At 59.0% G+C, this 15,408-nt stretch overlaps 1 protein-coding gene across 2 annotated transcripts; it reads left to right on the top strand.

The window, feature by feature from the left end:
* The first annotated feature begins 8,148 nt into the window (after positions 1-8,148).
* LOC144272778 (sulfotransferase 2B1-like) lies at positions 8,149-14,415 on the top strand. Of its 2 annotated transcripts, none has more exons than XM_077831087.1 (6): positions 8,149-8,287; positions 9,776-9,984; positions 10,683-10,809; positions 11,486-11,580; positions 12,126-12,306; positions 13,378-14,415. In XM_077831087.1, exons 1-6 carry the CDS (start codon positions 8,149-8,151, stop codon positions 13,491-13,493), a joined length of 867 nt encoding a protein of 288 aa, XP_077687213.1. In that variant the 3' UTR covers positions 13,494-14,415. The 2 variants fall into 2 exon arrangements, with proteins under 2 accessions (XP_077687213.1, XP_077687212.1); XM_077831086.1 differs by having other exon boundaries at positions 8,155-8,287; positions 9,725-9,984.
* Positions 14,416-15,408: the final 993 nt, after the last annotated feature.

Raw genomic sequence — 15,408 nt, 5'->3', positions numbered from 1 at the left:
CAGAGACCAGGGCCCTCAAGTTCACTCCATGACGCCTGTGTCTAGGGGACCTTGGCTAGGGAGAGGGGAAGTTGGAGGGCTTCTCCTTAGAGTAAGTGTGAGTCAGAGTCCGTATTCCAGACCATCCCGGGGCATAGGCAGGGACTGCAAACCAGCAGAGCCCATGTACTAATGGCTGCACTGTTTGGGCTCCCTTGCTAATGATCTAAAGGCCCCCGGGGTTTTCACGGACTTTGTTTTGGTTTCGGGTTATACAGAGAGCATTCCCTTCTGGGCCTGGTGCCAGGTTCCATTCAGGATGTACTCCTGACGGGGCAAATAGTGGGGCGCATACGCCCATCCTCAGCTGATGGCACCTTTCCTGATCTCTGAGCTGGTTTGTCGGCTGTGTCAGCTGATGGGGCGCGTGTGGAAGACACAGGTCTAAAGTGCAGCGTGTTTCTTGAGGAGATGCCAAGGTGATGAGCGCAGTGTAAATAACCAGACAGCGAAATGCACAGGTGTGAAAACGAAAGCCACCCTCCCCGCTCTGGATTTTCTCCCCCGTGGGGGGCAGTCCCAGCTGGAGAACTTGCCACATGCTCACAACAGCAACCAGCTGAATCCAAATTAAAATGGTGTGGCAAAGAAGGGGTTAGCCCCAAACAATAGCAGTAATGTGGAGGAGCACCAGGGAGAAAACTCTCTGTGGCTGGGGCCTGAGAGGGGAGATTCGGGCCTGGCTTTGCACAAAGCTCTGACTTGGCTGCCTTGGGCGCTGCTGCTCGGACTAGTATGCCCTGCAAGGCCCTTCCCGCCGCTCTGCTGGGCCCGGGAACACAGGGCCCAGAGTTTGAATCCCAGAGTCAACCAATGCTTTAAACAGCCCGGGCTCGCTGTGCGGCCCTAGAGCTGCGGCCGACACTCTTTGGGCAGGGCCAGTGCTGCGCTTTTTGCCCTGTGCGGGATGTGTGAGGGGGCTCATTGGCATGCGTTTGTTACCAGCCACTTCTGCCACCTAGCCTGGCACTGAGAAAGTGTTCCAGCCACTTGTCACAGTTCTGGGCAAGTGCACCTGTACTTCCCCTCCACGGCCCAGGTTTCCAGCTCCCCTGGCTGACACCTCTCTGGGGTGGAGAACTGTGTCCGTCTCCCTTCAGAGCAGGGTATTTCTGGGCTGCCAGCTCCCTGCCTTCCCTGTGCTATTCCCAGCACAGAAAGGCTTTCCTTGTGGTTACAAGTTCATCACAGCCTCAGCTGAGAACTAGCACCCAGTTGTATGGGGCCTCATAGGCCCAGTCCTGCCAACCCTACCCTAAGGATTGGGACCCTCGCTGGACCAGGGTCCTGGCTGTTGCTAGATCGAGGGACGTGATTGTTCCCCTCTATTCGACACTGGTGAGGCCTCATCTGGAGTACTGTGTCCAGTTTTGGGCCCCACACTACAAGAAGGATGTGGAAAAATTGGAAAGAGTCCAGCGAAGGGCAACAAAAATAATTAGGGGACTGGAACACATGACTTATGAGGAGAGGCTGAGGGAACTGGGGACGTTTAGTCTACGGAAGAGAAGAATGAGGGGGGATTGGCTAATGTAGTGCCAATCTTTAAAAAAGGGAAGAAGGAGGATCCTGGGAACTACAGGCCAGTCAGCCTCACCTCAGTCCCTGGAAAAATCATGGAGCAGGTCCTCAAAGAATCAATTTTGAAGTACTTGCATGAGAGGAAAGTGATCAGGAACAGCCAGCATGGATTCACCAAGGGAAGGTCATGCCTGACTAATCTAATCACCTTTTATGATGAGATTACTGGTTCTGTGGATGAAGGGAAAGCAGTGGATGTATTGTTTCTTGACTTTAGCAAAGCTTTTGACACGGTCTCCCACAGTATTCTTGTCAGCAAGTTAAGGAAGTATGGGCTGGATGAATGCACTATAGGGTGGGTAGAAAGCTGGCTAGATTGTCGGGCTCAACGGGTAGTGGTCAATGGCTCCATGTCTAGTTGGCAGCCGGTGTCAAGTGGAGTGCCCCAAGGGTCGGTCCTGGGGCCGGTTTTGTTCAATATCTTCATAAATGATCTGGAGGATGGTGTGGATTGCACTCTCAGCAAATTTGCGGACGATACTAAACTGGGAGGAGTGGTAGATACGCTGGAGGGGAGGGATAGGATACAGAAGGACCTAGACAAATTGGAGGATTGGGCCAAAAGAAATCTGATGAGGTTCAATAAGGATAAGTGCAGGGTCCTGCACTTAGGACGGAAGAATCCAATGCACCGCTACAGACTAGGGACCGAATGGCTAGGCAGCAGTTCTGCGGAAAAGGACTAGGGGTGACAGTGGACGAGAAGCTGGATATGAGTCAGCAGTGTGCCCTTGTTGCCAAGAAGGCCAATGGCATTTTGGGATGTATACGTAGGGGCATAGCGAGCAGATCGAGGGACGTGATCGTTCCCCTCTATTCGACATTGGTGAGGCCTCATCTGGAGTACTGTGTCCAGTTTTGGGCCCCACACTACAAGAAGGATGTGGATAAATTGGAGAGAGTCCAGCGAAGGGCAACAAAAATGATTAGGGGTCTAGAACACATGACTTATGAGGAGAGGCTGAGGGAGCTGGGATTGTTTAGCCTGCAGAAGAGAAGAATGAGGGGGGATTTGATAGCTGCTTTCAACTACCTGAAAGGGGGTTCCAAAGAGGATGGCTCTAGACTGTTCTCAATGGTAGCAGATGACAGAACGAGGAGTAATGGTCTCAAGTTGCAGTGGGGGAGGTTTAGATTGGATATTAGGAAAAACTTTTTCACTAAGAGGGTGGTGAAACACTGGAAAGCGTTGCCTAGGGAGGTGGTGGAATCTCCTTCCTTGGAAGTTTTTAAGGTCAGGCTTGACAAAGCCCTGGCTGGGATGATTTAACTGGGAATTGGTCCTGCTTCAAGCAGGGGGTTGGACTAGATGACCTTCAGGGGTCCCTTCCAACCCTGATATTCTATGATTCTATGATTCTATGATTTGATAGCTGCTTTCAACTACCTGAAAGGGGGTTCCAAAGAGGATGGCTCTAGACTGTTCTCAGTGGTAGCAGATGACAGCACAAGGAGTAATGGTCTCAAGTTGCAGTGGGGGAGGTTTAGGTTGGATATTAGGAAAAACTTTTTCACTAAGAGGGTGGTGAAACACTGGAATGCGTTACCTAGGGAGGTGGTGGAATCTCCTTCCTAGAAGTTTTTAAGGTGAGGCTTGACAAAGCCCTGGCTGGGATTAGTTGGGGATTGATCCTGCTTTGAGCAGGGGGTTGGACTAGATGACCTCCTGAGGTCCCTTCCAACCCTGATATTCTATGATTCTATGATTCTAGATCAGAATTGAAAGCCCCAAGTCTGTTTAAAACCAGGCTATTTATCCCCAAACCCTTCCTTTGTGTGTTGATCCCTGGAGGATCCAGTCTGACCAGTACATGTGCATCTCCCTGGGGGTGGCTTCAAAGGGCTGATAAAGGAGGAATTAAATTAGCCCCCACTCCTACTAGAGCAGGTGTGTGCAATGCTGCAGTAGCAGACACAACTGCATTGTTGATCCAATGGACCCCAAAGGCGCTAACCGCAATTCAATAAGGTTTAACTTAATCCAATAACATTTATCTTAATCCCATTAGGCTTTGTTCAGGCTATTGCTGGCCTGTCACCGTCTGCCCCAACCAACATGAGCCCCAGCTAGCAGCTAGAGCCAGGAGCGATCAGCTCCAAGCATTGATTGAATCCAACCGGCAGGGACTCCAGGGCTGGGTTTTTGTGTATGTGGGGGGTCTGGCCAACACCCCTGTTCTCACACCTCCTGCAGGCTGGTGGAGCTGCAGGGCTCATGTGGAGATTCGCTGGGTTAAAGTCAGTGCAGGGCTTGCCGGCTGGCTGGGGCGGAGGGCAGTTGGATGGCTATGCTCCGGTCTGTGCCATGCACGGAACTGCTGCCTGTGTGTTCCCACGAAGGCCCCCAGCACCGTGCTCGATGGAAATCCATTTCTCTGGGGTGGCGCCTAGCGCCCTGCGAGCAAGGCCAGGGCAGACACAGCGGGCCTGCTGTGGTGCGCGGAGATGCCAACTTACCCCCCTTCGCAAGGGAGTGTCTTTAGGTACCCGGCTCCCTCCTGGGGCCCCTGGGCACTGGGCAGGCTGCAAAGCCGTAGCCAGCTCTGTGCTCCTGCCAGACTCTCAGTGTTCGGCCAGCACTCTCCCGTGCTGGTCCCAGGCAGGTGCTGCCATCCCACTGGCTTGATTCTAGGCTCTTTCCATCTCGCCCGGCTCCCTTTCTAGCCACCGGCTCTACTGCCAGCACCCAGTCTCGGCATGGCCAGTGGCTGCTGCAGCTGCCCCTCTCGGCACCCCTGCCCACTGGCAGACCCGTCGGGCTTGTTCAGGAGCGTCCCGGCCCTCACCCCCGGGCACCGCTGGCCGATGAGCAGAGCAGCCCAGGGGCGGGAGGGCACTGCGGGGAGCAGAGCAGCCCAGGCTACAGGATCGTCAGTGTCTCGCTCAGGAGGGAGCCGAAGGCCCCGTTGCTCCGGGTGGTGCCAGCAGTTCTCATATCTTTGAGTTGGCGCCGCTGTCCCCTGGCCTGGTGCCCCGAGAGCGTCTCAGGCGAGCAGGCTGGGGGCTTGGGGCCGTCATAGATCGCTGGCAGCGCTGCTCTAAATGGTAAGCAGGTGGGGGAGTGAGGGGGCCACCTGCAACAGGCCTACGGCACAAAGGGCAGCCCGCCCTGCAAAGGGGACCAGCTGCCTCTGGCTGGCCAGGAGGCCCAGAACCACTGGCCGGGGCCCGGCTCATGGGCCGGTGAGGTGGCTGCTGGGGAAGGGGGTGCGGTTTGGGGCAGAGGCGCAGTGCCTGGGCAGTGGTTGGCTGTTGGGGGAACGTGGTGAGGCCTGGCCCGTGTGGCTTGCAGAGCCGGGCCAGGGTGGGGGTGACGGCTGGGGGAAGCTGAGGCTGACACGTCGCGTCGTTCTCCACCCTGGGCTGGGCTGGGGTTTGCGGAAGGTCCCGAGTGCTTCCCAGGCTGTGCTGGGGAGAGCATGTTTCCCGCTCTGCTCCACGCTCCCCTCCTTGGGGATGGGCGCCGAGTGTCAGCCTGACCCTGGGAGACGAGCGCACGGCCGGGCTCAGGCCTGGCGCCTGCTCAGGGTCACCCCCTGGAGCAGGCGCACTGGGTCTGCTCAGACCCGGAGCCAGCCTTGGCTTTGGGGCAGACGGTGCCTGGTCTGCTGGCAGTTTGTGAAAGTAAACCAGTCACTTACCTTGGATGCTAACAGTGGTGAATGTGATCACTCAGCTGGCGCCGTGGGGGTGGGCTCCGGCACCTCCCCCACCGCTCTGGGGAACGGGCTCCGGCACCTCCCCACCGCTCTGGGGAACGGGCTCCGGCACCTCCCCACCGCTCTGGGGACTGGGCTCCGGCACCTCCCCCACCGCTCTGGGGAACGGGCTCCGGCACCTCCCCCACCGCTCTGGGGAACGGGCTCCGGCACTTCCCCCACCGCTCTGGGGACTGGGCTCCGGCACCTCCCCCACCGCTCTGGGGAACGGGCTCCGGCACCTCCCCCACCGCTCTGGGGAACGGGCTCCGGCACTTCCCCCACCGCTCTGGGGAACGGGCTCCGGCACCTCCCCCACCGCTCTGGGGAACGGGCTCCGGCACCTCCCCCACCGCTCTGGGGACTGGGCTCCGGCACCTCCCCCACCGCTCTGGGGACTGGGCTCCGGCACCTCCCCCACCGCTCTGGGGACTGGGCTCCGGCACCTCCCCCACCGCTCTGGGGACTGGGCTCCGGCACCTCCCCCACCGCTCTGGGGAACGGGCTCCGGCACCTCCCACACCGCTCTGGGGACTGGGCTCCGGCACCTCCCCCACCGCTCTGGGGAACGGGCTCCGGCACCTCCCCCACCGCTCTGGGGACTGGGCTCCGGCACCTCCCCCACCGCTCTGGGGAACGGGCTCCGGCACCTCCCACACCGCTCTGGGGAACGGGCTCCGGCACCAGCCTGGAGAGGGGTGGGGGCTCTTGGGGAGGAAGGCAGGAGGGTTTGGCTGCCGGGCTGGTCTGGTCTGGGGGGTGCGGGGGATGGGACAGGACAGGCGACTGTTTCCGGTGTAGGGGTGCCACGCTGAATGGGCAAAGGGAACAAGTGGAGCAGGGGAAGGGAAGCAGAGATGTAGGGGGCTGAGATTGGGGCCTCATAGAGGAGTCCGTGGCCTGGAAGCCAATTCAAGAAGCAGGCGGGGCGGGGGGCAGCAGGGAGGGTACTGCCATCTGGGAGCAGTCAGGGTGGACCCCACACATCCCCAGGGCATTCCCCCAGCATTGCCTGCTGGAACTTGGGGCTCCCAGCTTGCGCAGACTGAGCCCCCGGGCTAACCGGGATGGGGAGCTGCTCTAGGCTCAGCTTCCCCGCAAGGTTCCCATTGCCTGACCAGCACTGCCTGCTCTCCCACAATAGGTCATCCTGCCTCCAAAAGCTGCTTGCCTGGCGAGCCCCCTCCCCTTGCCCCCCTCCAGCCAGCTCTGTCATGGTGCCTATGAGGAATCGGCTGGTTACAGGGCGCTGGGCAGGGGGCGCCCCAGCACAAGGGGCCCCTGATCTTGATGGGGTGACTTGTCTATGGGACATTTAATCTGCCAGTGTTGTGTGAGCTGCTCCAGCCAGACCCACTCTGTGATGCTGGCTGACCAGGTGCCTGCTGATGCCAAGGTCCCCATGGCTCACTTGAGCACTGACAGACATAGCTGGAATCAATCTGGCTCATCTGTATGTCAGTATTGTTAAAATAGGTCTTAGACTTATGAAGATGTGCTTAGTGCTTAGATTTTATTGGATGCTGGTATGTTGCTGCCTGCAGTAATCTCACTTATAATAGCCGTGTCCCGTATGGTATGGTAATATTTAAGTGTTTGTACAATAAGCCTCTGTGTGTAAATCACCAGCCATGAGAGAGACATTAGTGTAAAGTGCTGAGCACCAACAGATTGTGCTATGTCCTGCCTTGCAAGGGAGGCCGTGGATACCAGACGAACTATTTTGGAACATCAAAGAGAACAAAAGATGTTGCTGATTGCTCTTCCCCCACAGCCCCCATGAAGCCCTCTTGCAAGTGAATTCCTCCCAACAACTCAGTTTGCAACTCCAAGCAGAAGGTGAGGAGGGATAAAAACCTCTAAGAAGAAGGAACTGTGTCTTTATGCTGCTTGGCCTGTGAGAGGCAAGGATCACCAAGCTTAAGAAAAGCTCCCCAATGGTTGGCGTGCGTTAGCTCTAGAGAAGATATAGAGCTTGCTGATCATACAAGCTTCTATTACCTTTTGAAATTTACAACTGGAACTCATGTGTGTGTGTGTGTTTAGCTGCTTTTGCCTTGTAAATACCTGTCTTGTTTCCTTGTCCTACATAATAAATCTTGAGACGGATTATTATAGGACTGGCTACAAGCGTTGTCTTTGGCGTGAGATCTGACGTGCAATTGAGCTGGGGTAAGCGACTTGCCTTGACCTGAATATTGCTGAGTCTTGGTGTAAAGGACCATCTGTCACAAAGCAGGCTCACCTGGGTGGCAAGACAGTGCGGTGCACCCAAGGGGACTGTCTGACTCCTTGTTAAGGCTCTTCTAGTGCCTGAGGGGTTTACACTTGAGAACTGGTTGGTGAAATCGAAGTATAGCTCTCACAGGTAGTTTGGAGTCCAGCAGTCTGCCCTGAGGTCAATATTCAGCCCCCAAGCCCTGGTCTACACTGCAGAATTCCTTTGCTATAACTGTGATGCTCAGAGGTAATCCACCCCCTGGGTGACAGAGTTATACTGACCTGATTGCTAGTATGGACAGTGCTATGTCGGCAGGAGAGTGTTGCCCACAGACACAGTCCTGCCCATCATGGAGCGGGGTTATTCAGAGGATGGGAGAGCTCTCTCCCATCGGCTCAGAGCAGCTTCACCAGAAGCGCTGCAGCCAAGTGGAGCAAGTTTATCATGTAGACAAGCCCTGAATCAAAGCAGAACAGCCTGAGACCTCCCTCTCCACCGGCCCCACGCCCATAAGGGGAGGGTGAAGCCAGGAAGGGAGGGTTCCTCTTTCTCTGGCTATTTAAGCTGCTGGCACCTGGGAGCGCTCAGACTCCTCCGCTTGCAGTCACCATGGACAGGATGGAGGTGACAGAGACCTTCGCTGGCATGTCCTTGCCTGGCTACTTGCACACGCAGGAGTCCCTGCGCTTTGCCAGCAGCTTCCAGTTCCGAGACACGGATGTCGTCATTGCCACCTACCCCAAGTCTGGTAAGAGCCGGAGTCTCGCTGACCTAGTGCCTGCGGCGAAGGGCAGGGACCCTGCTCCCCAGCCCAGCAGGGGCCACCGCTAGGAGGCTGGCTGGGCAGCACTTGCCCTGAGACAGGCAGGGCAGGGACTGGATTGCCATCCATGTCTCACTCTGTTGAACTGTCCTCCTGGGCAGTGCGGTGCTGGGGGGCTGCAGGAGAGGGTTTGTTCAGGCTGGCATATGGGCCATCAATCCGGCCCCGGGCACCGCTTGTCCGCGTGGCAGAAGCTGCATGCCAGAGCCTCCGGGAAGAGGGCTCTGTCTGGGGCTGCATACGCCCTCTGGCTCCCAGCCCGTCACCGCTGGCTTGGAGAAGAGCTTTCTGTGGCCAGCTGGACGGATTACAGGCTCTGCTCTCCACACGTTTATCAGCATCTGGTAGAGCGAGACACTGTCAGGGAGCGCCCAGATATCAGGACTCATGCTTGTGAGCAGCAGGGCTGGCAAAATCCCCCCTCACCCCTGCCTGGCCCCAGGGAGGCCCCCCAGCCCCAGCTCAGCTGCATTCCCACCCTAACAGCCCCCAATGCCAGCTGTGTCCCGCCTCAGGCACCCTGCACGGTCCGGGAGGGGTGCCCTGGGTGCCCATTGCAGCATGCTGGAGGGTGCCTGGGAGGAGGACGGTGTCTATCAACCACCTGCAAGGCTGGGAGGTCCACAGCAGCGAGGAGCCTGGGCCCCCCAGCTCTGTGCAGGGGGGCTCCCAGCAAGCACGGGCAGTGGAGTGGTCCCAGACTATTGCAATGACTCCCCAACGTCGGCGCCAAGCGCAGACATGCCCCTGGCGTGGAGCGGGCTCTGCTGTCACTGTCCCGCTCCAGCAAAGGTCACACTCTGCTCAGAGCACTGAGACGCCGGGGACGGCGCGGGCTGTGGGGCCCCACATTCACCTGAATTCCCAGGCTGTGAGGGCTGGGGGGACTAGCCATGAGTCCTTGTAGCTCTGCTCCAACTGGCCGGTGACTGGCTGTGTTAGCTCAGGGCCACGGGCCCCTCGCTTGGCTTGGGCGTTCCTTGGCCCAGGCCTGGCCTGGATCAGCTCACTTGGTAGGAATGCTTGGCCAGGGCCCTGCTCAGGAGTGCAGCACTTGGACTGCACCAGGACTAGCTGGCGCCAGGTCCCCCCTTCTGACTCAAGGCTCTGGATCAGAGGTCCATAAAGCCAGCTGTGTTATGACAGCCCCGCGTCTGACCCTTCGATCACTCCATTTCTTGGGAATTCTCTGTTATGCAAGAGGCTTCTAGGAGCACGCAGCCCCTCCTTGTCGCCCCTGCTCTGGTGGGGGAATGCAGCACAGCTGGGGGCTGGGAGCGTCTGTGCTGAGGGGCGGGCGGGCTCCAGGCAGGCCCACTGGAACTGCCAGAGGTTATCACCCTTGCTCTATCTCTGGGGCAGGGGAGGATCCCTGGAGAAGCTCACTGCCAGAGCCCTGCCTTTCTTCTCTAGGCACCACCTGGATGCAGGAGATCCTGACCCTGATCCGCAGCAAGGGGGACCTTGAGCCAGCCAAGACCATCCCGAACTGGGCCAGAGCCCCCTGGCTGGAGCACACATACTTCAAGGACATGCTGCAAGAGACCGGCGAGCCCCGCCTCATCACCACACACCTCCCCTGCCAGGTCCTGGCCCCAGCGCTGAGGAAATCCAAGGCCAAAGTGAGTGCCCACGTCCTGACACGGGCTGGCTACAGAGGGGCCAGGCAGGGAGAGAATGAGCGTTTGGGTTACAAGCTCTTCACCCTGCTCTGCTGGGGCCAGCTGTATTGTGGCTTGTATCTCCACCGTGGGGCGAGGACGTGGCGAGTGCTCTGCCCATGTGCCCAGCGCCTGCCCAGCAGTGGGGCTAGATGGAGAAGACTCGAATGGCTGCCAGAGCTTGCCCGGACACCCCGTGGCTGGGTTTCCCTCAGTTTGGTCTCAGCCCCAAGGGGATTGCACTAGATTAGGTGGGTCTGCCCTGGCTGAGTGAGCCATGGGGCTGAAAGGGGCTTCCCCCAAGTCAGCGGGCTTGCCCTGGGGCTTTCTGTGCACTCAGGTAATTTACAAATGAGGAAGCACCCTGCTGCCACACATCGGGCCCAGGGGGTGGTGGACCAGGGGTGTGGCATGCTGAGTCACTGGAGTGGGGTAAGGAGCCTCGCTGCTCCAAAGGCCTCGCGATTGGGTCCCACCACCTTGTTCAGGACACTCCTGGAGACAGTGTCTTGGGAATGGGGCATGGAAAGGGAGGCGAATCCTGACGGCAGAGTGCAGCGTAGAGGAACCACCCCGCTAGGGGCAGGGCATGTGGCCATTGCTCCTCCTGTCTGTGTGTCTGTCTGACGCAGATGTCCTTTGTCTGCTCCTGATCCCAGGTGATCTACATGGCCCGGAACCCCAAGGACATCGCGGTTTCCTTCTATCACTTCCACAAGATGGCCAAGTTCCTGCCTGACCCGGGCTCCTTTGAGGACTTCCTCATCCGCTTCCTGGATGGCACAGGTGAGCGGCATCCTCTGCCCCAGAGAGCTCCAGGCACTTTGCAAACATGCCCTAGGCTTCACTGCCCCGCAGCAGTGCCATCTCCCGCATTTACAGCTGGGGAAACCAAGGCCCAGGGAAGGGCATGACTCACCCAAGCGCTAATGAGGAGGCTGGCTGGGCTCAGAGCTTAGGAGGCCTGGCTCTGTGGCCCCTGCACTATGCTTTGCCCAGGAAGACTGGGGGGTCAGCTCAGAGGCTCAGGCAATCCGCAGGAGCCTGAGAATTAGCTGCAGCCCAGTCACACCCAGTGGAGAGCCCAGGGGAGCCAGCTTTCTGCTGCCCCAAAGGCAGGTTTGCTTTTAGTGCCGTCCCTTACACTCAGCCAGGGATGTGGCTGCCCCCGCCCCCCACAGTCCCGTTGGGCACGCTCCTGGGGCTTTGCCTGAGCCGAGCAGCACCCCAGGAAGTGCTCTGGGGAGGGGCAACGGCGCAGCTGAGCCAGAGGGAGTGAGGGGCAGATCCAGGCTGCCAGGGCCCTGCCGTCAGAACCAAGGGTACTGCACAGCGCAGGGTTGGAGGAGTGCCACACGGGGCCCAATGCTGGCTCTGGAGTGCGAGAGCAGGAGCTTTCCCAGGGCCGTCTGCACCACGGCCAGAGTCACCTCTCGATCCCAACCCTCTCTCCTCCCCACAGTGCAGTACGGCTCCTGGTTCGACCACGTCAAGGGCTGGCTGAGCCTGCAGGCCGAGCTGGGTCTCTTCTACATCACCTATGAGGACATGCACAAGGTGGGTTAGCCCTGGGGCTCCCAGCTGCCACGGGCATGTGGGTCACCACCACCGGTGTCTGCCGGGGCCAGCCAAATGGCCCGGCTGAAGGAGCCGCTCCCTTGGTGTGCACTTTGGGAGCTGGGGGAGCTGAGCTCTGTCTGGGCTCCGGGAGGTCATGGGTGGCCTTAGCTTGTGGGACAGCGACAGCCGCCAACTCCCACATGGCTCCACATCTGCTGCAGGCCCCCGCAAGGCCCAGCAGCCTCTGCTTCACCCTGACACCGCCTGCGGCATCCCAGCTGTCTGGGTGGCAGCAGTTGGCAGGAATCCCAGGCTGGTCAGGGGTGCTACGCCCAGCACAGCTCCAGGCAGAGGGGGGCCCCTGAAGGGTGAAGCCAAAGGCACATGAACCTCCCACCGTGACCTGGACCCACTCACACAACACCTCCTGGCTGAGCCGGAGCCCCCGGAGCAGGGGTCCAGCCCCCCCAGTCGCTGGCTGCTCACCCGATCTGCCCTGGGGGTGCCCCTCACTAACGCTGCCGGTCGCCACGGCTTCGCAGGAGCTGGGGCGCTCGGTCGAGCAGCTCGCTGGTTGGCTGGGCTGCCCGCTGCAGCCGGAGGCGATCAGAGCAATCCAGCAGCACTGCAGCTTCTCCTCCATGCGCGAGAACGAGATGGTGAACTACACACTCATCCCCTGCGAGATCATGGACCACCGCCAGGGCCAGTTCATGAGGAAAGGTACGGGGGCGGGGGGTGAGCAGTCCCGTCCCAGCCCCTTCCCCTCCCACCAGGGCAGTGGTGGCAGCAAAGGGCCTTCGTTCATCCCCTGGCCTCTCTGCCTCCGCCCCCGCAGGCTGGTGGGTGCTCTGCTGACGGTTCGAGGCTCCGACTGCTGCGGCAGGATGGAACCAGCTCGCTGCCCTGTGGCTGCCCCTGGATGGGAGCTAAGGATGGGTGTGAGCCGCCCCCGCGGGCAGGCGGGCTGAGTCAGAAGGAGCCAGGCATGTCCTGCTTGCCTGTGTGCCCACAGCCCTTGCTGCCAAAGCAGTGGTGTCACGGAGTGTGGGGGAGTCCGGGGCCTGCACCCCTCTTCCTGGGATTCACTGAGACTCTCAGCCAGCCCGTAAAACAGAAGGTTTATTGGACAACAGGAACACAGTCCAAAACAGAGCTTGTGGGTGCAGCCAGGACCCCTCAGTCAAGTCCTTCTGGGGGGGCAGGGAGCTTAGACCCCAGCCCTGGGGTTCCCTGCGTTCCTCCACCCAGCCCTGAACTGAAACTAACCCCCCCCCAGCAGGCTCTCTCCTGCAGCCTGTCTTCACATTCCCGGGCAGAGGTGTCACCTCCCCCTCCCCCTCCTGGCTCAGGTGACAGGCTCTCAGGTCTCCCATCCCCAGGGCACATTCCCAGGTCAACACTCCCCCCCTCCCTGTTGCGTCACATCGTCACAAGTGGGTTGCAATGGTCAGGGGCTGATGTAACCCAGGCTTGGCTGCAGGGACTCCAGGGAACTCCTCCCACCGGGGACTGCTAGCAAACCTTCAAAGGGCTGTCCTGCAGCAGCCCCGGGGCTTTTGCGGCTGGAGTGGGAAGGGGCAGCATGCTGTGCTCCTGGAGGCAGATGTTCTGCATTCTGAGCTGATCCCCTGTGGGGTGCTAAGGAGCAGAGTGAATCCCAGAGCTATGTGTCCTCTATATGGGCCTTTTGCACCCATTGCCAGGGTATCTGGGCCCTGATAGGGAAAAGGCTGCCAAGCCTGGCTCTGGCCCAGTACCTGGCTTCACTCTGCATCTTCTCCTCTGCTTTAGGGACAGTTGGAGACTGGAGAGACCACTTCACCCCACGGCAGAACATGCTCTTCCACAAGATCTACCAGGAGGAGACGCGGGACTCCAGTCTGTGCTTCCGCTGGCTCATGGACTGATGCCGGGGGCTGCACGGGCGAGGGACATGGCTAAGCAGGCAGGGCAGAGGCTTTGTCCACAGTTGGGACTCGGGGAACAAAACTCTAAGCTATGTACTTTGTTGGGTAACATGTGCTGGGCCCCCCACCAGCCAGCCCCGGACAGTGGAGAAGGCTGTGCCAGTCACAGCCCTAGGGAGCTGACCAAGGCCCCTGGCCTCTCCTGGAGTGAGGGGGGGCACACAGAAGATTGGATGGAACATCACGGGGGGGATGCATTGGTCACAACCAGGGTCACAAGGCCCCGCCCTGCTGAATGTTACCCCACACACAGCTGTGAGCACCATCCCCCAGCCCTTCTCAAAAGCGAGCCGGCTGTGCCAGTCCCCTAGAGGGAGCCAGGGCAGCAGCCTTTCTGGGGGTCCTGATGGGGGAACATTGCCTCCGCCCAGTTACTCCCGCCTTCCTCAGACTTTGCAAAACACTGACTGTGACCAAAAAAGGAAGCACCGGCCCCGGGGGCGGGGGAGCGATGCAGCTTTGGTGGCTGCTGTGAAATTCCTGTGAATCATTTTAGGAAACAAGATTCTCCTGTCTTCAAGCCAAAATAAGCTTCAGAATGACAGGCTGACTCTGACCAGAGGGTTTGTGGATAAGCTGTATTTATATATCGGAAGGCAGCAGACTTCCCCTCGGGCTGGCGGGCCCATTGGCCCAAGCGGCAGCCCTTGGCCCAGTGCAAACCAGCCTGCAGGCCCTGCCAACCAGCAGCCCCTGCCATGGCCAGCGGGTTTAAGACTTGTCTAACTGCCACAGTTCTATATTATGGTGACAGTGCTGAGCGCACCTAGGGGGCGGGGGGGTCACTCGCGCCCTCAGAGCTGGGGCTGGTTTTTGTATTGGAGTGTTACATGTAATTATTGAATGGTTCCGTTTATGGAAAGTGTCTGGTGAATTCTTTGGAGAACCGTCAAACTGCCCAAACAGGTACGCCAGTGTCTCCCACTGGGCCTCGGTGGGGGAAGACTGGCCCAGCGTTCGCATGAGCCAGCAGGCACTGCCCAGCACACAGGTGTGCTTGGTACAGCATTGAAACACAAACCCATATCCAGGGCAAGGAGGCATGGCCTCCCACTGAAAAAAACAAGGCAGAGTCTTGGGGAAATGTGAAGCAATGCTAGACTCACCTCTGGAAGGCCTAGGCAAGGCACCCCATGGCAGCTGAACTGCCCCACTCTGCCCTAAAGGAAGCTGCTTTCCCCTATTCCCCTGAGATCAAGGTGAAGGGAGCTTGCTCTGGGGCTGCGCCTCTGACAAACAGTACTCCTGGGGGAAATCTGCGCTTCTGAACATGTGCAGAACTTATGTTCCCTGCAGATTTCTTTGCCTCTCCACAGAAAAATATCTTTGACAGGGAAGCAATGGGAAGCCACAAGAGTGGTCATTAGACCCTCCCCAGCAATATGTTTCGGGTGCCCAGTGCAGCCGGCAGAGAGGTAAATTACTGTGGGGCAAGGGGCGGGACTGGGGAAGACACGGCTGGTGGCTCCTACCCTGAGACGGCTCAGCTGCTAGTCCTGGCTGGGTTAGGGAGGACGGGGACTTCCTTTTCATAGAAGATTAGGGTTGGAAGAGACTTCAGGAGGTCATCTAGTCCAAACCCCTGCTCAAAGCAGGGCTAACCCCTGCATGGCATCCAGGGCCAGGGCCAGGTCAGACCCACCCCAGATTTCTCCCCCAGCTGTAAGAAGCTCTGCAACCCACCCACCCACCTCCCCTCAGCTGCACAGGGCAGGATCACTGTACAGGGAGCTTCTCCCCATCTGCCCAACCCCTGTGCATCATACCCAGACCCTCTCACTGAGCCTCAACCACCCCGACACCCAGAACTCCCCCCTGATAAGCCCCACTCCCCCTGCACCTAGACCACCCTGAT

Source organism: Eretmochelys imbricata, chromosome 12 (assembly GCF_965152235.1).
Source record: "Eretmochelys imbricata isolate rEreImb1 chromosome 12, rEreImb1.hap1, whole genome shotgun sequence".
Lineage (NCBI taxonomy): Eukaryota > Metazoa > Chordata > Testudines > Cheloniidae > Eretmochelys > Eretmochelys imbricata.
Note: the sequence above shows the minus strand (reverse complement) of the source record. Positions and strands in the feature narration are given on the sequence as shown.

Coding starts and splice junctions, on each gene's coding strand:
- LOC144272778 (XM_077831086.1), top strand. CDS start 8,158: ATGGAGGTGACAGAGACCTTCGCTGGCATGTCCTTGCCTGGCTACTTG. Junction 10,810..11,485: donor CCGCTTCCTGGATGGCACAG/GTGAGCGGCATC, acceptor TCCTCCCCACAG/TGCAGTACGGCTCCTGGTTC. Junction 12,307..13,377: donor GGGCCAGTTCATGAGGAAAG/GTACGGGGGCGG, acceptor CCTCTGCTTTAG/GGACAGTTGGAGACTGGAGA.